At 41.3% G+C, this 23,401-nt stretch overlaps 2 protein-coding genes across 3 annotated transcripts; one reads left to right on the plus strand and one right to left on the minus strand.

Annotated features, from left to right (window-relative positions):
• Nucleotides 1-94: 94 nt before the first annotated feature.
• b3galt8 (beta-1,3-galactosyltransferase 8) lies at nt 95-21,642 on the minus strand. 2 transcript variants are annotated; one of them, XR_016094159.1, is made up of 2 exons: nt 20,259-21,642; nt 95-111 (listed from the first exon to the last, which is right to left on the minus strand). XR_016094159.1 is itself a non-coding variant. In XM_088933366.1 (1 exon), exon 1 carries the CDS (start codon nt 21,313-21,315, stop codon nt 20,344-20,346), a length of 972 nt encoding a protein of 323 aa, XP_088789492.1. In that variant the 5' UTR covers nt 21,316-21,642; the 3' UTR covers nt 19,984-20,343. The 2 variants fall into 2 exon arrangements, 1 of the variants encoding a protein (XP_088789492.1); XM_088933366.1 differs by lacking the exon at nt 95-111 and having other exon boundaries at nt 19,984-21,642.
• Nucleotides 5,456-7,947, plus strand: LOC148820852 (CD276 antigen-like). The gene is made up of 4 exons (XM_088933401.1): nt 5,456-5,501; nt 5,991-6,305; nt 6,531-6,815; nt 7,919-7,947. The coding sequence occupies exons 1-4, from the start codon at nt 5,456-5,458 to the stop codon at nt 7,945-7,947; spliced, it is 675 nt and encodes a 224-aa protein (XP_088789527.1).
• Nucleotides 21,643-23,401: the final 1,759 nt, after the last annotated feature.

Genomic DNA, 23,401 nt, shown 5'->3' on the forward strand with positions numbered 1-23,401 from the left:
AACGATACATTAAATAATTCCTACCTCCACTTTTCTTCCTGTTCACCACGGTTGGAGGTCCCATCCTCTTCAAGGGCAATACTTCCTAATTTTTCCATCTAAAACAATTTCCTTGAAAAAATAAGAACAGCACAGAATGTGTTGGGAGAGTTTGGAGTATTTTCTTTGTGTTGAGGTATACAAAAAAAAAAACCTAAACACTATTCAGTATAACTCCTACGGGGAGACCTTCTTGCCTTAAGCTGTGAATTAGAAAATCGAATACAACTCTTTATCTGAAAGTTCTACTTTGATCTCTTTATCATGTGACTATCAATCTCGAGCACATCTGACGCTAATCCACCAACGCATGGGTTTTAAATAATCGTGATTTTAATTTTGTTAAAGAATTATTTTTCACGGCCAATTTTAAGACGGAAGTTTAAATTTTCCACAGCAGTCTTTTACTAGAAAAACATTTTGAGTTGATTTCGTCACAGGTGGATGAAGTTTAACAAACGGCCACCAGGTGTCACAATTGCGTCATTCTTTTTCTGAAAAGAGGCGTGTCTTCCTTTCCTCGCGCAGTACGGCGTTTCGTTGTTGTCGTGTAAAACACAGTGTCTGCTTTTTATATATCACTAAGACCGTGCAAAGAGAGAAAAAGAATATGACTCCTCTACTGCAGAGGTCTGCAACTCTCGTGATGGAGAGTGACTGCGTATTCTGCAGGGCTCTGAGTGACATAATTGGATCTGTTGAACTTAAGACTGTCTATAAACATTCGTTACTGAAGCTCTCCAGGTCCACGTTAACAAGACAACTTTGTTAGACAAGAGTACATACTGTACAGGTAACTGGAAAAATAAAGGAAACATTGTCAACTGTGGAAACAGTGTGAAATACAAGAGACAAAGGAAGGCAGTGTCAACATAAAGTGGCTCATCAGGGTGTTGGGCCACAACAAGTCACCATATCAGCAGGTACAAGTGTCTGGTACTCTGCTGAGGGACACAACACAATTTTTCCATGAGAAATTCCATCATGGAGTGTTTTGTTGGTGGTGGTGGAAATTGACGTCTCAGAATCTGCCATAAGTGTTCAACTGGGTTGAGATCTGGTGACTGGGACCTGTAACCTTCAACCCTGTGACTCACCAGTGCTTCCTTATTCGGTAGTTTTACTTTTTAATGTGTTTCATGTGGTTATGCTGTGTTCTGGTGTTTTTTTTGCTATTACAAAAAGTAAAATAGTAATCTCGAAGCATGCTTTAGTCTTTCAAGAAATATGAAAATAAAAACTATTTATCATCAGTTTTCTTTATTATTCATTATTTGCACTTCATGTTGCGCACAGGAAAGACGCTTTGCTTTATCTGTCACACTTGGCCAAGTGCCAGGGTACATTTAGCGCAAGAAACGGCAAAACGTTGTGTCGCTAAGAGAGCGATTCAGTGAAAATAAAATTCTAAAACATTCTGAAAATTAATATTACAACAGTAAAATACCTTATTTGAATAAATGAACACTCCCCTTACAATTGTAAATTTGCTCAGGTATAACCAATCACCTAACAGATCACACAAGAAACTAATTGGCTCCTATTTGTGATCGATTGTGGCGATTTTGATTAGTTCAGAATAAAAACAACTGTTTCTAGAGGATTCCACTGCTTTGAAGTGGGCAGAAAGATGCTTTCAAAAGAACTTTGAGATAAAGTTGTGGAAAGGCCCAAGTCATAGGTATAAAAACATTACAAAGGCTTTAAGTATCCCATGGAGCACAGTCAAGACCATCATTAAGAAGTGGAAGGCGTATGGCACCACCCAGATCTTACCTAGATCAGGCCATCCCTCCAAACTGGATGACGAAGCAAGAAGAAGACTGATCAGAGAGGCTACCAAGAGGCCGATGGCAAGTTTGAACGAGCTAGAGGCCTTTATGGCAATGACTGGTCATTGTGTGCATGTGACAACAATATCACAAGCACTCCACAAATCTGGCCTGTATAGGAGGGTGGCAAAAAAAAAGCCACATCAAGTGTTGTTTATGTTTTTCTAGGTCAGATGAGACCAAAACGGTACATCTGGCGAAAACCCAATACATCTTACCATCCAAAGAACACCATTCCTACAGTAAAGCACAGTGGGGCAGCATCCTGCTGTGGGGGTGTTTCTCTTCAGCTGGGACTGGGGGACTTGATAGAAGGGAAGATGGATGTTGCAAAATGCAGGTAAATTCTTGAAGAAAACCTGCAGCCCTCAGCCAGGAAGTTGAAAATGGGAAGATGGTTCACCTTTCAACATAATAATAATAATAATAATAATAATAATAATAATAGTAATAATAGCTTACACTTATATAGCGCTTTTCTGGACACTCCACTCAAAGCGCTTTACAGATAATGGGGACTCTCCTCTACCATCACCAATGTGCAGCATCCCCCTGTCAACATGACAGTGGCTGAAGGACAGGAAGGTGAATGTCCTTGAGTGGCCTAGTGAGAGCTCTGACCTAAAGCCCATCGAAAATCTTTGGAATGACTTGAAGAGGGCAGGCCATCAACGGTCACCATGCAGTTTGACTGAGCTTGAACAATTCTGTAAGCAGGAATGGGCAAATATTCCTCCCTCTAGCTGTGCAAAGTTGGTAGAGATGTATCCAAACAAACTAAAGGCTGTAATTCAAGCAAAATGTGCTTCCTCCACATATTAACTCAGGTGGGTGTTCTCTTATCCAACCCAGTTATTCTACTTTTTTTCAGAAATTTTGCTTTCTTGGATGTTACAAGGTACAATTTGTAAATAAAACTGGAAAAAGTCTGATTTGGTTTTCTTTTTGGGCTCTAGGGCAAAAAGAAGGTAAACATTTTGAAAGGGGGTGGTGATTTTCTATCCCTACTGCATATACATTAATTACAATGAGAACTGTTTAATTTGTTTTTCAGAAAAAAATCAAAATCGGGGAAAATAATTTAAAGCCACACAATTTCCCTGAAATGTTCTTTAGAGCACAAACATAACCCTGAATGACTTGAGACATGCGTGTGTAACTCCTTTATTGTTTGAAAGACAGTTTAACTATCAGTAAACTATACTTTTATTAACCTTTCGGACACACCAGATCCCCTGTGTAAAGATTAAGACGGAATTTATTTCCTTTAATAACTAAAAGCATGGAATTGGTGAATAATACAGGAAATGTTTGCTTTTAGACTTTTTACGCGTTAATTGCCTGTGTGACAGTGTGTAGTGGGATCCTAATTAACGGGGTCCAGCCTGGGGAAAAAAAGAGCCGATAGCATGGCGGAGAGCAGACTGGACTGACACTATTTAGCGGGGTCCAGTCTGGTGAGCAGAGCGCGTAAATTCGAAACAAAACATGAAGTGTACGTAACAAGGATGCGTTTGTATGCCTACCCCAGTAAAAGTGCGTGATGAGACAGGCAAAAAGAAAAAGAAAACCTTACGCGTTTGCAATCAGCTCCGAGACTGTCGGCGAAAACTCCCCTTCTACCAGGGCTCCGCCTCCACACTGGCCGCGCCCCTCGCGAACGTCACATCCGTTTTTAACCTTATATGGTGGTGGAAGAATTAGGATTGAGTGACGTTGAATATTGTTTTGTATTATGGTTTTGTACTATCATTGTACTATTGTCGTATATGTTGCTGAACTTCTGATGTTTAGTTAAAAAATATACATTAGAGCGATATAAGATATTTCTTCCAAGGTACTTAAGGTATTAGACTTTAACTGGATACTATTATTTTAACACTAGTACATTTTTTACATTTCTATGTGAAACAAAATTAAATACTGTACAGATTTTTACACAGTGTAACAAAACTAGGAGCACAAATGAATGTTTTTATGTTGCTTTAAGGACAATTATCTAAATTTTGAATGGATGCTTAATTTTGTTCATAGGACTGTGGGACAAGACATGATGTTAAAACTTAATTTTGGGAGTATTTCTGTAAATCAATGAAAAATGATGGAATGCTAATTTTAGTGGAAAAAGATAACTGAATTTTATTCTCAACAGAGGCAATTTCAAGAGGGCTAATAAAGTTGCTAATGCCAACTCAAACACAACTAATTATGAAGACAATAAGTGTATATTATTATAATAGTTCTCTCATTTTTATTTATAGTATGACAGTACCTACAAAAAATATTCCCATCTGATATCTGGCTATACTGTATATAAACCCTCGGCTGTGTTGTTGCTTTGCCTGGGTAATGGGAGTAGGCGATAGAGGTTGGGGTGCCCTCTGGTGGCCGGATGGTGGAACCGTAACACTAAGCGTATAATATTATTACAGTTCTGTCATTTTTACGAATACACAAAACATACAAAGAATATTCCCATCTAATATCTGGCTATATATAAACCCCCTGTTGCGCTGTTGCTTTGTTTTCAATTGCATTTGCAATTGATTTGCATTTTAAAAAAATCATACAGTATTCAGAAACCTGGTCTATTCTGTACTCAGAAACAGCTGCAAATGCACAGAATTCTGTCAGCCTACAAGACTCTGAATCTGGACAATCTGTCAATCTGGACAATCTGGGGTTTAACTCACATTGTAATAATTGTGGAAAACGTACTTGTTTTATTTATAGCTCATTGCTCTTTGCAGTTCATTTAAACACTTACAGTCCAATTATATCTTTGTGAAGTAATTGAATTTGCTATAAAGGCAGTACTGTTGTCTGTTCAATTACTGCTACACAAAAACGTATTTGTGACTTATTATTTATTTTCTTAGCAAGTGCCCTTATTCCGGAGTTTAGAATATATAACTTCACCGTGTGAATTTACACGTCACACAAACTAAAGAAACGGTAACAAAACCTGCCCTCTAAAAAAACAAAAATAAAAATATTAAAAAATAAAAAAAACTGCCCTCTGAATCAACTTTCACTTTCGCATGACTGGCAACATCTTTATGAAAAGAAAACGCATAATTACAGTCAAAGCATCGTTTGTTTTTTAATCCACTTTAAAAACGTCTGCAGAAAACGTTTTATAATTACTTTCAATTTCTCGACTTCTCACTGAGAACCGCTTTACTGAAAAAGCGTTAATCTCTCGGTTGTTTCCACTTCATTAACACGAAGCTGCAAGTGGAAGGTACTGTATTCTAATCTCTCTCCGCAAGAGAAACGCTGTTCTACTTCTAAAAATACGTTTGATAAAACAGTATTCAAATTCTTAATACAGGGGATTGTTAGCATGCGCCATTCTATGTAGAATGTTTCTAATTTCGAAATTGTCTCTCCAAAGAAACACTCAAATTACATTTTATTCAACAGGTTCTTAAGACATTCCAGATGTTTTGTGAATTGTGTATATCTGTCTATTCCTGTGTAGGTTTACCTGCTGTGAGGCGGTTACACTGACCAACTGGAGCTGCAAATAAGTTTAAAATATTTTGTCAGTTGAAGCCTTTCTGGAGGTGTTTGATTGCGACATGAAGTCGTTAATCATCCTTGTGCTGGTTCTTCAGGGTGTTAAAGGTAATCTGTCTGTGCAGCTCGGCGATACTGCTCTCGCGTAAATATCTAAAGCATAACGAATATTTGAAGCTTAAAACGTGACATGTGGCCGCATTTTAGCGATTTACAATAAAGAGTAAAAGGAAGAAAAACTTTTTAAAATCAATTTTTTAATTTGAGACTGTTCATGATGAAGAAAAGACTCACGCCGAATTACTTTAATAGTTTTCTATGAAATCAGTCTGAAGTCTTTGAACTCGGAACAACAGTCCAGTAGATTTTCGGGGAGTCCTGAATCCAGAAACTCCAGACCAGTACAGGACAGTTACATTAATCCACTGAGTTACATTAGTTATCTAACTTGCACTCTTCCTAAGGATCCAGAAAAATCATCTGTACAGTATCTGGGACCCAGGTTTAAATTGAAGCTGGACAAGGCTCCTGAGTTACGCTCTATTATTAATTTCCTCCTTAGTGAAGATGTTGATTTTCGTCTTTTCCTTTTACAAGGGACCCCACGTGTTCACGTGCTGACGCCAGCGATCACTGCGCTGCGTGGGAGTGATGTCCAAATCGACTGCCAGTTCCACACTTCAGGGATGAGGAAAGGCTTCGATGTCGACTGGCTCCAGAAGAGACGGGGACATACAAACACCATTCACATGTTCTACCAGAGCCCAGAGCTGTCACACGTTCAGGACCGCAATGTCAGTGGGAGGAGCAGGATGTTCCCCACTGCCTTCGCCAATGGAAACACGTCCCTGTTGATCTCCAATGTGGAATTGACTGACGAGGGCGAGTACACCTGTTTCATTGTGATGGATGGTGCTGGTTACAGAGACACCGCAGTGTTGACAGTAGTGGGTAGGCGTGGTGATGAAGGAGTACTGGGATTGGCTAATGAAGTCTGGTAGATCCACGCCTCTCCTGACTAGTTGAGGTAGGCTGTAGTAGTATAGGTGCCCTCTGGTGGTGGGATGCTGGTACTGTAACATTGGGAAGGGCAGGGCTGTTCAAGGTCTGACACACAGACTCTCTCACTCTCTGCAGCCTCCTATGAGCAGCCAGAGCTGCAGCAGGTCCTGGAGCAGGAGGCTGTGTCTCTGACCTGTGTGTCTCGGAAGGGGTTTCCTGCAGCTCTGGTGAGCTGGATTGATGACAGGGGGGACAGTTACAGTCAGGAGGCCGTCACAGAGCTCACACTGACCCCAGAGGGGCTATACGATGTGCACAGTCGCCTCAAGAGAGCTTTCACCTCCCAGCGCAGCGTCTGCTGCATCATCACCAACAGCCCCCTGCAGGAGAGCAAGAGGAGCTGCGTTCAGCTCGGAGCAGGTAAATCACTAGAACATCAGCAGGCACCTCTCTGAGCAAATTATTCTCATGAGGAGTGGTGTCTAAAAATTCTGTGCAAACAATTGTCAAACACTGTCAGAACTCTGTAGAGCTAACCCGAACCCTGACCTAGGTCAAGCCACAGAAGTAAGCAAGATATTGTTAGAATAACCAAAATCTTATCAGATACTGTTTGTATCAAACTTTTCAGCATTTGGGTTTCTGTTGGAAAAATGCTCATGTTCCTATAATATCCATCTTTATAAAGCAAGATGGAATATTTTATTAGAATTCCTTGTCCTACAATATTACCAGCCAGTTCTTTAGAGATGAATTCTCCTTGACCCATCCACGTACTGTTGCTTGAGAACATTTCTGCCAAACAAGCGTGTGGTTGACATGGGCAGATTTAGAAATAAACTACCTCTATTCCAATATTTAAAATCTAACAACAGCGACCTGCATCAATACATAATTTCTCCTGTTTCTGTTGTTTTGCTGTTTTAAGGAAGAAAATGCTGCACAAGCATGTATAAATGATCGTTAACCTTCAGGGCAACAAGCAGATGGCAAAACACAAAACACCTCCTTTCCAGTGGTACCTGTGATAGTTTTAATTGCCCTCACGTTTTTATTGTTTTACTGGTATTTTCGAAAAAGAACATAAAAAAAGTTACGTGGTAAGCAGAATTATTTATACAATAACATATTTCATGGGATTATGACATTTATTAAACTGACCTGACCCATTGAATTTAACAGATTCTGATGTCTGAATTGTGTTGAACGTTTGATTCATTCCATTTCATAAACTCGTACTCCATAGCTGTATAAACATGCTGTAGCTTGATCTAGTCAGAGCTGAACAAGTAAGCAGACAGGACCTGGTCAGTCAGGGGACAGGAGACCACTGAACAAAACCTAGTTTTTATTCCAAGGGGTGATGCTGGACCAGTAGGGGGTGCTCTATCCCTGCTCTCAACTTTCCAAACCAGTGTCCCAGTATGGGGACAGGGGACACTGCTCTTTCGATGAGGCATTAACCATCATCCATACAGGTGGATGTAACCCTGTATTGCTTTTGCCTTCCACACCTCCTACAGTGCCAAGAGACCTGCTGCAGGGTCTTTAGCCGGGGACCACAATTCATTGTTTTGCCCTTTACCCCAGTCCTAGTGGTGGGGCAGTGACAAGTGCCTCCTCATGCAGCTGGCCTTTGGGCTCCCAGGCTCCTTTTTCTTCTCCTTAGCAATAGCCAGAAGCTTCCCTTTTCCACATCTTCTGCTAGATCCTTTACTGCCCTCTTCAATGCTATGCCAGCCACTCACACATCCCTTGGGAGGTGTAAGGTTGATGTACACTTTAAACAAATAATCATGACTTCTGATTATTATAGATCTTATGGCACTGTTCTTAAGAACAGGGGTGTTAAACTCAATGTCTTGACTAAACTCCACTTGGGGCTTGCTCAGTGTGGTCTCCCTAACTCTATTGGTGAATCAGCTACTCACTTCATCTGATCTGCTGTGTAGTGGGGCTGCTGGTGAAGAATGGGGGTGGGGTTGCTTTTCAATGGTCTCTGCTTGTATGTGAAAGCTTTGGGATTTAAATTTAAATTCAAACAATTAACGTAAAACAAAGTACACTTTTGAGTGTTTACTTTGTGACAGATTTTCTGGAGTTTTTCATAAGCTCATTACTATTAATACTGATGATTGAGCAGAACCTTTTTGGAAGTGTTTATCATACACTGCAGTGATGACAGTTTTGTCTAATATGTAAAACAATCATGCTAAGTATATAAAGTGGCTATCAAAAGTATTCACCCCCTTGGACTTTTTTATATTTTATTGTGCTACAACATGGAATCAGAATGTATTTAACTGGGAGTTTTTGTCATTGATCGACAGAAATAAAACTACAATGCCAAAGTAAAAACAAAATTATACAGATACTCCTAAAATAATTATAAATATAAAACAGAAAATAACAGATTGCCTAAGTTTTCCCTCCTCTTTGAGTCAATGTTTGGTAGAGGCACATTTGGTAATTACAGCTAGGATGTCTTCTTGGATAGGTTTCTACCAGCTCTGCACATTTGGACAAGAGTTTGCCCATTTTGGGGGCATAAATGCCCATTCTTCTTTGCAAAATTGATCAGACTCCCTCAGGTTTGATGGGAAAAGTCGATGAACAGCAATTTTCAACTCTTGCCACAAATTCATGATTGCACTGAGGTCCAGGCTTTGACAACGCCACTCCAGAAAATGTACTTTTTCTGGAAGGAGTCGTCTGCCAAGTCCCATGTCTCCTGCAGACTGCAGAAGGCTTCCTCCAGGATTTCTCTGTACTTTGCTGCTTCCATTTTTCCTTCCGTATTCACAAGTCTTCCAAGGCCCTAATGCAGCAAAACATCCTCATAACATGATACTATTACCACCATGTTTCTCAGTAGGAATGGTGTTCAGCGTTATGCTTGTGCCAAACATACGCTTTTACCATTGAAGCCAAAAAGGTCCATTTGAATCTTGCCAGACTAGAGAATCTTCGTCAGTGTTGTCTCAGAGTCTCCCTCATGCCTGCTGGCAAAGTGTAGTTGAGATTTGATGTGATTTTTTTTATCACTCTCCCATGAGGCCCAAATTTGTATGTTCCTCCCATAAAAGAAAGACTTTTATTACTTTAGAGTTGTCACAGGCCTCTTGGTGGCCTCCCTAAGTAGTGCTCTTCTCACCTGGATACTTGATTTTTCAGGACACCCTGATCTTCACAGTTGTGCCATATTTTCTATATTTTTTTATAATGGATTTTACTGGGGAATATGTAATGTCTTGGTAATTTTCTTCAATAACTCTATTGAAGTACCTTTGTCATTCTGATGTAGTTGTTGTTGGGAGCTGTACCTATCAATTGTGGGACCTCCCAGAGAGAACTCCTGTGAAAAACCCAAATTGCACACAGGTGGACTCCATTCAACAAATGATGCGAATTCTAAAGGCATTTTGTTGCATCAGAGCCTATTTAAGTGTGTGTTAGTAAAGGGGTTAATACTTTTCCTCTTTGACATTATTAAGTGTTTTGTGTCGATCAATGAAAATAAATCTCAGCCACTGGAGGTTTGAAAAGATCATATTTACAGTAGAAAACCTTGCCATGGCTGTGGACCAGGCATGTTGGTGTGGTGGAGTTGTCTGCTGCGTGTGCTCAGAGCTCTCAAGCAAGTGGGGTTGAATCTCGGCAGGGGCAGAGATATCTGTACTTGTCACACTAAACCTTTCCGGCTTGCAAAACAGTTGTGTGTCCTTCCTTCCTTCGTTCACCAAAAAGGATCTAAAGAGCCCTTTTTAAGTGGACTTTGAATATTGTAGATACAAACCTAGACCTTTGCCAAATTCCAATTAACTGTACCTGCACCTAGAACACACAGTATGGCTTGTAAGTTTTAAGGCTGCTTAGCTTGTAAAATAATTTCTCTGAATATTGCATGTTTTTCTTCTTCTATGCAGCACCTGAGGAAATACGCAAGCGAATCAGTAGTTTTTCACAGCCAGTTACTGTTCGGATGCTTTCTCTGAGACATCAAGGACTGTCCTCCCTGCTGAACTCTTGCCTGTATGTTTATAAAGATAAAGAGCCGTACCAGAATGTAGCAAACTCTCGTGCTCCAGCACCTCTTAGTACTCAGGCTCTGGAAATACAGCTCACTGAAAGCATCACTTTGAAGAAAGAACAGATATTTGAAGTAGTGGAAGATGAAAAATTCTGGACCTCTAAAGATTCAAGGGAGATGTATTTATCCAGATGGAGGGATGAGAGAAGTAATGACTTTGTCCCTGTATATGTACACAGGTAAGAAAACAGATTTATCTGCATTGCTCAGGTTTCAGTTTTATTCCATGATACATAAAGAAGTTAAGAGATGGCTGAAGGTGAACTGTAGTGGGATCGTAGCCCCCAGAATCTTCCAGAAAGGGATGGCAAGGGAAGCATTTTCACTGAAGACTTTAGAAAAGTCTGAATTGTGCCTCCTGTGAAACCTCAGATCCGTTAGTCACCTCATGAGCTGTTTATCATGTACCAAGTGAATGAGGTGTGGCCTCAGGCACAGAACAGTAATAAAATACCTTATGATATTTTGCATCCCATTGACAAGAGAAAATAAAAAAAATGTTTGACACCCAGAGCGGTTTTCCATTTTGTCTTAGAACGTTATTCTGAAACTCAAAAGGAAATAAATCTTGCTCTTAAACATTGTTTAGAAATTCAAATTTGATTGTGTTGAAACAGTGAAATATCCACTCACTCTCTGGTAAAAGCAAGAAAACTCAAAAAGCAAAACTATTCCACATTTTCATGTCAAATAAGTTTCATTCCCACTCTGAGAAGGACTATTTTTAGTCTCCAAACACCTTTTTTTATCCACCCGGCACAAAATGATGCAGAGTAATATTAGACCATTGTCTCTCCACAGGGGTGACATGACACTAAATGTTGTTCTTTGGGAAGAAATTAAGCAACTTTTTGAAGATGTGAAGCTACTAACAGGTACTTTCTTTGCTTAAAATCCACAGATGCCCTCCTGTTTGATTGGTTTACTTTCTCATTAGGTACAATTTGATGTTATGCTTGTCAAGAATGTATAAAAATCCTAGTGTAATGATTCTAGAAGCTTAAATATACTTCATGAGAAATATACTTAATGGCATTAGAGAACATTTTCTTGGGACATTACTCAGCAGACGAAAAGGTTTCAGCTGGAACAGAGTCTTTATTTGCATGCGTGTGGGAGATGCAGTGTTGATTTGTCCAGCGCCCTGGTCCTGATATAATAACCTTCCAAACCCTAGTTTTGTCTGTGACCTACTGACCTGTTTCCCCTTTACCCTCAACTGAGAGACAGGCACTGAGCCTAACATGTCAAATCTGAAACTAACCACGCAACTTTTGTCTCACCTCAAGACTGAACTTATTGACACACTGCACTTGAGTTGCTGCGGTGAGGATAGTCAGGCACTTTTAGACTCTTAAATGAACTTGTCTCATTACAAGACTTTACCTGTGTATTCCTATCATAACAGTAGGCAGACATCTGTCATTCCTGAACCTGTTTGAAGAGGAAGCTAATGATAATCAGCTGGATTCGATACCTCACATAACCTCCTGTGGAAACCTTGTTTTCCTCTCTGCAGTATCCTTAACCTTCCCTCTAGTGGCGGAAATTGAAACTACCATCCCTGTTACTTCGATGCATTAGGTATCCACAGTACCAAAGCAATGTTTCTTGCTTTACTTGTAATACTGCATGTAAAGCATTCTGAGTGACACATTTACCCTAGAAAATATTTTAATGTAATCACATAGCAAGTACATGTACAGACCAGTAATAACAGGTGCTTTCTTAAAAGAAGATGCCCTTTGTTAGTTTAAGCTCATTCTGCCAAGCCTGCACACCACTTACTTTGTCTCTGTTCCCGGGCAGGGTCATACCCAATTACTGTGCTGACCAAGAAGGACAGAGGAGTGGAAGAAAAGTTGAAGCTTGGGATGCCAACATGTGGTTTTAGTGCACAACTACAACATCGATGAGCACAGTAGAAGCCCAGACAGAGATAACGACATACTGGATTTCCTGAACATCTGTCTTGATGAGGCAGAACTTGACCCATCCCCTTCCAGCTCTGCAACTTCATTAACTCCATTGATAAACCCTTAGTTAGCAAGCAACAGCGGAAAATCCTCTCCCACTAGGTCCGCAGTCCGGACTTAAATATGGACTAAACAGATGAGGACAGAAGGTGCCCCATATCATTAATAATCCTACACAGAAGCAGTAGTTCTGATCCAAACCTTATCTGCATGAAAACAACTCTATATAACAATGGGTTCCCGATAATCATGTCGTAAGCGTTTCTCAGCCGAAAAAGCCTTGGGATCATAATTTCACTCCCTTTTATTCTGAACAACATAGGTCCAGTTGTCAGAGATTCCAGGCTCCTTTCCATTCTCTCCATCTTTATGTTAACTGGGAAATTTTCCATCCGCCACCTCACCTATTACAACCAGATAGTGTTAGTGCTCTCTTAAAAAAAATGAAAAAATGAGAAAAAAAAAGCTAAATAGCCAACCTGCAGCTCCTTTAGCAAATCACCTGTAATGGCTACATGGACACACAGTTTTCACTGTATTCAGCATAACCGCACTACTTGTATATATTGTTTACACCATGGACACATAGCAGCTCTACTCATATTGGGTTTTATTCCGTTTCTATTACATCTATTATTATATAACCTTATTTTTATAACCTAAATTTTGTGATTTGTGTTTTTGATTTTTGTGATTTCTGTGATTCTTGTGATTTTTGTGAGCTCGCAGAAAAGACATTTCATTGCCAGCAACTACTGCTGCACGCTGTATTGTTGTGCCTTTGATAAACAAACTTTGATTTGATTTGATATTGTAGCCAAGAAAACAATTTATTTGATCATTATCTGACTTTTACTTTCAAGCAGTGGAATCGAGTGCAGGGCACCCTCGTTCTTGTTTAATGATACATGCGAGTGTCCTCGTGGTTCAAACTGTGCTCACATGAGGTAACTGTAACATTTCACTCTGAGTACACCCCAGGGGAAAGTAAGTCTGTGCCAGCAAAGCCAGCGGTAGCTTGTAGGTGCCGTCATTGCACACTGGAACAGGTTGCTCATACACCGATATGATTGTTGCTATCTCAGGTAACACAGGAATGCACTTCCATACATTACTGAGTTCTAGATATTTTTCCGCTTGGTTTGAGCAAGTATTAAGGCAGCTTGTTTGAAGATTTTCAGAGATTTTCCAGAACCTGAGCTGGGAGGAATGGAAGTTTTCTGTATTGTTTTTTTTTTTATTTATCTTGTGCACAGATTTTTTTTCCAGTTTCACGTACAGTTAATGTTGAAATCGTAACTGAGTTTGAATGTTTGTTTTTGGATTTCTGTACGATCTGAATTCTATTTTAATTTCGTGTGTGCGGACTGATAGTGGCCAAAGTTTGTAATTTATTTCTTGGGCTGTGTTTGGGTGGCCTTATAAGAAACTTTATCGGGTGGTCCTTCAGAAGTGGAGAGAGTGGGTTGTTTCACTATCCTAATGCAGCTGGAGTTGTTTTTGTTGGAATTGTCTTATTTGAATATAATAAATGTCTAAATCATGTTGGTGTCTTGCCCCTTAGTTGCTCTGGCCCAGCAGATAGAAGAACCTTTTCAAAAGACGGTTTTCCGAACTCATACATCAGAAAGACTACCAAAACCAAACTTATCCTGCAGCTAGGTTCACACCTTCCCCCTTCTCTAAACGACAGACTACTTTTCTTCTACATTTTCTCCATTCATTGTCGGTTTCATTTCACACCTCTCTACACCTGTTCTGACTTCACACCTCATGATTGGCCTCTCTTTCTGTCCCCTGCTCCCGCCTCTCGCTCCTACTCTCTCCAACCTTTGTTCTCCTGCTACACTACCTTTGCTTACTGCCCTGTCTTTCTCACACCCGAAGAGGGCTCCACGGCCGAAACGTTGTGTTTTCTTTCTTCTCTTTTCAGCATGGAATAAACCTATTACTTGTTCCTTTGCAGCCTACGCATGCTGACGCAGCTACCCACCTGATAGAAGAACCTGATTGTTATAACAGGAGGTTCCAGCTTCTCTATTGAGGGTGGCCTTTTTGGGTTGCAAATATCTTATTTAAAGATATGAAAAGGAAAAGAGGGGGAGGATGACCTCCAGGTCCAGGTAAGGAGCCAAAGGAATGCAGTGCCAACAAAGTGTCTTAATAGGGTGTTGGGCAACAGCAAGCCACCAGAACAGCTTCAATGAGCCCTGAAAGAGATTCTACGAGCGTCTCAAGCTCTACTGAAGGGATGCGACGCTCTTCTTCCACGAGAAATTCCATCATGTGGTGTTCTGTTGATAGTGGTGGAAAATGCCATCTCAGACTCCTCTCCAGTATCTTCTACAAGTGTTCAACTGGGTTGAGATCTGGTGACTGGGACAGCCATGACATATGTTCAATTTTCAATCAACTTTTCCCGTCTGAAGCACGAATGAAAGAGTTATACAAGACGTCGTTGTTTCTTGCGTTAAAGGGCATTTCACTCCTTGGAAATTTTTGGAATATTTACATTTTATCTGAAAATACTTTTCAAACGCTGTAAGAACCCGAAAAGGAAAAAAAGTCGCATGAAAATGGAATAAGAAGAAATCAACTGATGCCAGATGTCTGCTTTCAACCTGGTTTGTTTGCGGGTGTGGATTTCCTCATATACTGTACATCAAAATGTTCTTTCTTAAATTGCAATACAGTAACCCGCAATCGCCACTGAGACTTCCAAAATACGACCCACAAGTGTGACAATGTCAGTACCGTGATGAAAGAACAATTACTCTTCAAACCGTCTCTAAGCGTTTTAAAAACAACAATGCTGCCATTGTCTCTTGCAGACCACAGAATTATGACGTTAAAAAAAAGCACTCCATCTGTGCGTCCGTACTCAGATTACACATTTGAACAAGTTTAACGGCTTTTCTGAAGCATCTTTGACACTTTCGTTCTTGCTCCTGAGGTTAGGGAACGTCTTTATCTGAAGTGACAAGCCGATTAAACATTTGTTATCCGGAAGAATAACGAATTCTTGTAGCGCAGTCTTAACCGGTAAACCTTTTCTTGAAGCCCCGTATAACCTCCACACTGATGCAGCTGCTATTGTATTGGCCCTTGACTTTCACTTGTCTGAATAATTTTAAAGAGGTTTTAAAATCTTTAGATTTCAAATAATTTAAATTTGGAGATTACCGTGAAACTTAATATCGGTATGGCGTTATTATAAAAACAGTCAACAAGCGGCGACAACAAGCAATGCATAAAACAGATAAAAATTACTCCTTGGCTAGACTTCAAGTTTACTCGTCGTTCAGCAGTTTGAATACGAATATTCGCCGTTTGCGACTCTGAATTATAGGCGTCTGATTTATCTATGGACACAAGAAGACCCATGTTGCAATATTATACATTGACCTTCCTCAAAAGAGAACGGCTCTAATCCAGGCCATGGTCCAATTCATGAATGTGCGGTTTCAAACGTGCACGGACTGTATAACTAGAAACCACTTTCCATGTTATGTGCATTTACCATCCATCAAAGATGAATCACGCTCTTACAATTCTAAATTACTTTGAAGAAGAAAAGTCAGACTCGGGGATCTAAATAAACTGGACACTCATTCCGTGTTTAGGTTCCGTCTTATTGAAGATAAACTGATTCTTCTCAGTTCTTGAACATGTTTCGGTCAATATACAACTTCCTTGAATAACAAACATCTGTTTTCTAACCGCTTCTTCCATTCCGGTATCAAGTCACGGGGGAGCCCGACTCTATCCCAGCAAGCAACGGGGGCAAGGCAGGATACCCATCACAGGGCAGACACCCAGACGCGCATGCACTCACGCCAGAGCTAATTATCTCAGAACGTAATTAACCTTACGGTACGTGGTTGGACTGTCGGAGGAAACTCATGCGAGCAGGGAAAGAGCGCACAAACCCCACGCAGATCTCACGCTAGGAATTGAATCCAGAGCCCCAACACTGTGAGACTGCAATGCTAACCACTGCGCCACCTTGCAGGCCAAGACAAAAAACGCAAATCAGAAATTGGTTACTACCCCATGACCTCTTTTTGCAAAGTTTTTAATTCGGAGTAAAAGAAGCAATATACATGGAATAATTTCTACCTCCACTTGTCGTCGCTGATGCCGCGGTGGGAGGTAGCATCGTCTTCATGAGCAACACTATTATTCAATTCAATCTATAAATTTTCCTCATAAAAGAACCCCCCCAGACTGCGCAGAATGTGTTGAAAGACAAAAAAAAACTACATATAACTGCTACAGCAAGACCTCCTTTTCTTGAACTGTGAATTAGAAAGTTGAATACGACCATTTTTCGAAAAACTGCTTTAATCCCTTTGTCCAGAGAGTGAATATCGAGGGGGTCTGATGATAATCCTCTATCGTAACGGTTTTAAATAAAACCCTTTGTTATGTTGATTTGCATGGAACAATTAAGCGCCACTGAATGGCAAATAATACTTGTTCACGGCCAGTTTTTCCATGGAAATTACTGTCATTTACCAACGAACAGTTAGTTTGGAGGTCATTTCATCACAGGTGGATGTGATTTCACAAACAGCCAACAGGTGTCACAATTGTGTCATTATTTCTCTGAAGAGAAGCGTGTTTTTTCCTACAGCAGCATCGCGCAGTAATGCGTTTCATTGATGATAAAGATCTACCCCATTAAACACACTACCTTCTTATTTTTTTTTAACTAAGACAATGGAATTGGAGAAAATGCATATGAACCCCCTACAGCATAAGTCTGGATCTCCGGCCAATGTAGAGAGTGAATTCCGTTTTCCATTCCAGCTAAGCTCGGAGTGATATTATTGGATCAATCAGAGGAACTCACCTTGTTTTATTGACCACTTAAGACTGCCTATAAGACATTTATGACGGTAACTCTCCAGATCCAGATGAACAAAAACAACTTTATGTTGGACAACAGCACACATATAAGCAAGAGTAGTTCAAGCAGGCAACAGCATCAGCATGTATAGACTTCAATGGAACAGGTAAAGGTTTATTCCATGCTGAAAAGAGAAGAAAAGAGATAACTTTTCGACTGTGAAACCTTCTTTATCTGTGACACCCGAACAAGGTTCCACACCCGAAACTTTGTGTCTCTTTTCTTTTCCTTTCAGCATGGAATAAAACTTTATCTGTTCCTATATAAGCAATATCCTTCCATTTTCTAATCACTTCATCTAATTCATGAAGACATGGGGAAGCCAGAGATTATCTGAGATTATCAATCAAGAATTGGGCTCACAACTCACACCAGGGCCATTTTTTTCCAGAAGCCAATGACTTGCGGTGGCTCTGTGGCTAAGGATCTGCGCCTGTGGCTGGAAGGTTGCCGGTTTGTATCCCGCGGCCAGCAGAGAAACCCTATTCCATTGGGCCCCTGAGCAAGGCCCTTAACCCCAAGTGCTCCAGGGGTGCTGTATAAATGGCTGACCCTGCGCTCTGACCCCAAGCTTCTCTCCCTGTCTGTGTGTCTCGTGGAGAGCAAGTTGGAGTATGTGAAAAGACAAATTCCTAATACAAGAAATTGGATTTGGCCAATAAAGTGATCTTATCTTATGTCTTACTTTACCAGAATGTCTTTGGACTGTAGGAGGAAATCCAGAGGAAACTCACATGAACATGGAGAGAACATACAATCTCCACACAGACTGCAGGAATTGAACCCAGGGCCCCAGCACTGTGAGGCAGCAATGCTAACTACTATACCACATGTATAAAATTCTCCTTGTCCATACCTGAAATCAGCACACATACCCAAACCCAAAGTCCCAGTGCCTCATTATATTCAAATTAAATTTAATACAATGCATACTGAAATAAATCAATAATGGATGCAGACACTGTCAATTCCTGGTGCTGGAGACCAGATGTGTCTGCAAAGTTTCATTCCAGCTCAGATTTAAAAAGCTCATTCAGTCCAATATTGGCTCCAGTATCACAGTTTGGCATCTCAGATGCTGGTACTTTATAGAGACCCAGAAAATCTGCACACACCCTCTTCTTGAGATAGCTAGGTGTTTTGCAAGCAAGCTGTAATCAAAACTTGTTCTCCCAAGAGACTTTTCAAAGAGAGACTTTTTGGCTCAGGAACTGTGGCTTGCAAACATGCAGGGAAAATGAAATGGAGATGTCATTGTGAAATTTAACACGGGGATGTAGATCAATGATAAATGTCAGCCTAACTCAGTGGAAATTTTAATTTTGGCTTTACTGAGACAACACATATTAGAATAACTTGAAGGGGAACTGCAACACTATTTTTGTATTTCGGAGTCAGAAAGAATCAGCTTTGATGAGTGCATTTCAAACACACAATGAAAGTAAAATGTACACAGTAAAGTGTTAAACCTCCAATTTCCATCACAAAATAGATTGTTTCCAGGTATGCACAGTGCCATGTTCTGCGATTCAGAACGAGGCAACAAAACTTTCGGTGAGGTGAAGCAGCCCTATTACACTGTGAACTGTGAGGCTTGTGAATATATCTCTTTTAACCCTATAGAAATATTGCTCTTGATTTAGAGACGGATTTGCGGTCAAAAACTATTTACTTACTAGAGGACAAAGAGAGGCCAGGCCGAGAGTCAGCCTGGGGAGGACAGAGAGAAGCCAGGTTCGAGAAGTGCCGGGAGACTACAGAGAGACAGAAGCCATGTTGAGAGTTGTCCTTGGACAGGAAAGAGAGAGAAGCCAGGTCTGTCGCCACTGGAGACGGGAAACCAAACAGCTGTGTTTACAGCTGAATTCATATCAGCATGCCACATTAAGACCGGGATCAAAACAGAATCCTGTTTCCACACTAATACTAATAATACAACTCATATTATCTCTGTAGACAGTTGTGTATATTTGTACAAAGACTGCATGTTTCCAGATAAAGTTTAAAATTAGAGTTAAGTTAGTGGATAGAACAAAATTAAACAATCAGGAGCACTAAATCATGTCCCTTTGCACATATTAAAAACAGAAGATTAAAATAAACGAAGAGAAAGCAGAATTCACCCAGACCAATATTTAGAACCCCGCTTGCAGGCATTTCTTTAGTCCGCTGTCATCCAAGGACCTGTCTAGAGCCCTCCTGCAACTTCAGACACTCAAATGAAAAAGAAAGAAAACTTATGACAAAGCGACAGTGCTTTAACTTCCTTCCTCTCCACCTGATTTCCTTCTGAATTGTTATGTGTTGCAGAGTTTCAGAGTGGCACCAAAGTAATAATAACAACCAGGAAGGAAACTGTCTTGGGTTTTGGAGAGGTTACTAACCCACGTCTTTGAGCAACCACTCAGGGCAAATTCCTGAATTCCCTAGATTCCAGAAGCACAGACTTTTTTCTGTGCTACACATATTTCTGGCCTTGATGCTATATGACCCGTATTCCATCTGACATTTTTGCCGTTATGTGCTTTCAATACAACCACATGAAACACGAGACTTGAGTGCCACTCTGTAAATCAATAATCAACACAGAAAACACAATGCACATCGGGCTATTATCCATGTCCCGTTTTTATTCAACTTCCATTACATCACTAGCTCACATTTGCTTCAGGGGTTCAGGATTATACAGCTGCACGCATTAATAAGGACTGCTTATCTGTCTTATGATAACAGCTGTGCAACATTATAGATTTTAAACGGTAATCACCTGGTGACCCAAATACACTTGTTCTGAGGTTCATGAAGAAAAGAAACCAGTTGAAATGTCAGCTTGAGAACAAGCAGTTAGAACTTCGAAAGGCACAAGGTCTTAAAAACATAATCACCTGTATGAAGGCACTTTTCAGGAACGTGCTGCCTTAAAGGAAGTTGGTTGCCAAGTCCTGATTCACACTTCCTGCCTGGCTGGATTCAGCAGGTGAACTTGGCTTCGCTAAAGTCATGCCAGACGTGAAGCAGTTTGCTGGGCGTGTAGCCTGTGACTGTGACGAGCTGGGAGAAGACACACCTCTCATAGGCCATGGACCGAATGTTGAACAAGCTGCGCCACCATGAGGAACGCCTGGGCGGGACTCCAAGCACCTGCAAGCACAAGCCCAGGTAGATGTCCTCCAGAGGAACGGGCCTGACAAACTTGGAAGCAGACAGCAGCTTTTTAGCCAGACCCACGGAGAAGACGTAACCCGTCCCAGAGACGTAGGGCGGATAGGTATCTTCGGGATAGGCGTCCTCTGGCATGTACCACTTACTTTGCTTACTTCTGCGAGGCCTTCCGTCAGCAATGACCGCTCCTGTGATGAAGTCCTGCTTGGCAGGGACACTCCGAGGGTCCAGGACCTTGTTGACCAGGTAGTCCACGTTGAGGAACATGTCCGTGTCGATCTTCATGGCGTAGGAAGCCCCCGGGCAGTAGGTGGCCAGCCAGTCCAGGATCATCATGGTCTTGATGGTCAGGTTGCGGTAGCTGTCCAGGAAGTCCTTCTGGACAATGTCCCGGTGCTCTCGGCTCTCCTCCTCCAGTGCCGCCTGGATCCGAGGGGCCTGGTCACCTTGGGGCAGCCCCACGTAGAAGATCCGCCAGATGATCACCCCTGGGATCAGGCCCTCTCGGCCCCAGGTCTTCCGGATGGCATCTCTGGCCACGCGATCAGTGGGAGCCACTGGGATCATGAGGATCAGGAAGGGAGACATGTCCTGGCACTTGTCCGGCTCGTTGAGGACATATCTGTACGTGGACGGAGAGATGACCTCGTACAGCTTGGGCTCCACAAGCTGCTGTCTCTGATGCTGATCTCTGGGGAACCAAACCAGGTAGATCAAGAGGGAAAGCAATCCTGTAAAGAGCAAGCATCTTCCCCGTCTCCAGAGCCACACTCCCACCATGCTGATTTCACCGTTCTTTCTCCTTCAGCCCCATCCCTGCGGCTCACAAACTTCCTCAGAGGAGCGACGCCTCAGCCAGATGCCCTGCATGGAGTTTCCTGGTTTCCTGTTTTTTTTTTCTCCAACCTTTCTGGGAGCATTGCACTCTGTAGCTCCGGCTCCTCTTCTAATTGTTTCTAAGCTACAGTACTTCTCTTTCCCCTGTTAGCTGAAGAGAAGCTCCTCCCTGAGCTTACAAGAAATTTGCACAGTCCCTCCCCTGCAGCACCTATGTTAAAGATCAACAAACTTGTTTCCTGAAGAACGGAGGGGGAGGACAAGCAGTCTGACATCTTCATTCTTCAAGTTTGACAATGATTCAATAAAGTAAACAGCAAACACCAGGGATCAGAAAGTAAAGCATTATAAACAAAATGGCTTTTACACAGAGAGCTTCCTTTTGTCTCTCTTTTTCCCCCTCAAATCCACAACACAGCGCCAGTGGCATGGGCTGGTTAAACAGCAACTTTTGTTTTATCAGATACCAGCCTCTCCCTGTCCCTAGTCCAGCACAAGCTGATAAGGAATGACTTGCAGATTTATTCTCCAGGTTTTCCTAATCAAGAGGTTCACTTCTTTAAACTGTTCACCCTGCACAACAGACAGGCTCCCCTGACCAGCCTACCCCTCTGGGCCGTTTGTCTTATTACAGCTTTCAGATGTTTGTAATATCTTTTCCACCTCACAAATACTCAAAAAATGGCAGTTTGTCACATTTATAACCAAGGTACTTTACAGATTCTGGTAATTTTACATAATCAAAACAGAGAGTTTGCTTTCAGATGGTGAAAAACTCATCTTCAGGCCCCTCAGTGCTTTCCAGTAGCTGTTCCACCTCAACATCTGTAAAATCCACCGAATATTTTATGTCTCTGTATATACACTGTTTTATTTGTTATCTCAGTAAGGCCAAAGGGAAATGTACACTGTATGAGGCCACTGAAGTGGATTCTGATTCTGAGAATGTGGCACTTGTGATGTCTCATCGCCGCACTGTTTTCTCAAACCAGATTTACCTGCCCTGTTACACCCTCCTTGTCCTAAACACAGCCGTAAAATGAGCTGGCCTATAATGAGCTCTGAGCTCAAGGCTCTGGAATTCCTACACTGCATTCCACATTGTAGAACTGTGTTATTACTCAGATCGCATGGAGACAGCAACAGGACAACGCCCAGACTCAACATTCCTCCCCACCCCCCAACACACCTTGAAAGTCATTACAGCACCAAACTCATCTTCACAGGAGCTGCCCTGTTGGTTTTAATTGGCCTAGTGTTTTGTTTCTAAACAGAATCGCCATTTTTCCTTAAAGAATTAGTCCTACTTAGCTCAGACCACAAGACCTCTTGTGACTGTTTGAGCAGTGCAAAATGTTTATCTTGAACCCAAAGATTATTATTAAAAATAAATTCACCAAAAGTCACCAAAGACAGGTGATTGTCAAAGCCACGGTAATTTAACAAGACCGCGAGAGCGAATTACCTGTAAATAAATAGACACTCTAGATCTTCGGCACCGGGGTAAAGTTAGCTTGAAGTTCGAAAACGATTTTGGCACGCCTGTAGCGTTTACACAAAACCTCTTAGAATTGCGAGAATACTTGCTTTGTGTATAAAATACATTGTGAATGCTTTCTCAGCCTTTACTTTTTCGTTTTTATGACATTTTTTGACCAAGCACGAATATTCTTTTGTCCATATCTTTGCAATGGAAGCACAAAACACCTTCAAACCAAATGCATTTTAAAGACTACGACTTGTGGATATTTCCACAGCCTCTACATCAAACTATCAGTGAGCTAATTATCTTTTTTTAAACCTCCGGTTTTTCATCGATGCGTAATTACACACGAACTGGAACCCGGGGGACCACTGTATACACAAGTTCACAACGCGAGAAATACTGTTCAATACGGCTTCGTGCAAAAAACCCGTATATGACCATAGGCAGCAGAATAGCGCAGTCTCCAATTACTCAGACTGTAAGCACGGGAATAAAGCTTTGTTTGATTTCCGAAACCCTTCCTTTACGTCCTGTTTTCATTCA

Source organism: Atractosteus spatula, chromosome 14, assembly GCF_055471065.1.
Source record: "Atractosteus spatula isolate fAtrSpa1 chromosome 14, fAtrSpa1.hap1, whole genome shotgun sequence".
NCBI classification, from domain to species: Eukaryota; Metazoa; Chordata; class Actinopteri; order Semionotiformes; family Lepisosteidae; genus Atractosteus; species Atractosteus spatula.

Excerpts from the sequence above, each read along its gene's own strand:
- LOC148820852 (XM_088933401.1), top strand. The coding sequence starts at position 5,456 with ATGAAGTCGTTAATCATCCTTGTGCTGGTTCTTCAGGGTGTTAAAG. Across the intron at positions 5,502-5,990 it reads GGTTCTTCAGGGTGTTAAAG|GGACCCCACGTGTTCACGTG; the intron begins GTAATCTGTCTG and ends TCCTTTTACAAG. Across the intron at positions 6,816-7,918 it reads CTGCGTTCAGCTCGGAGCAG|TGCCAAGAGACCTGCTGCAG; the intron begins GTAAATCACTAG and ends CACCTCCTACAG.
- b3galt8 (XM_088933366.1), bottom strand. The coding sequence starts at position 21,315 with ATGGTGGGAGTGTGGCTCTGGAGACGGGGAAGATGCTTGCTCTTTACA.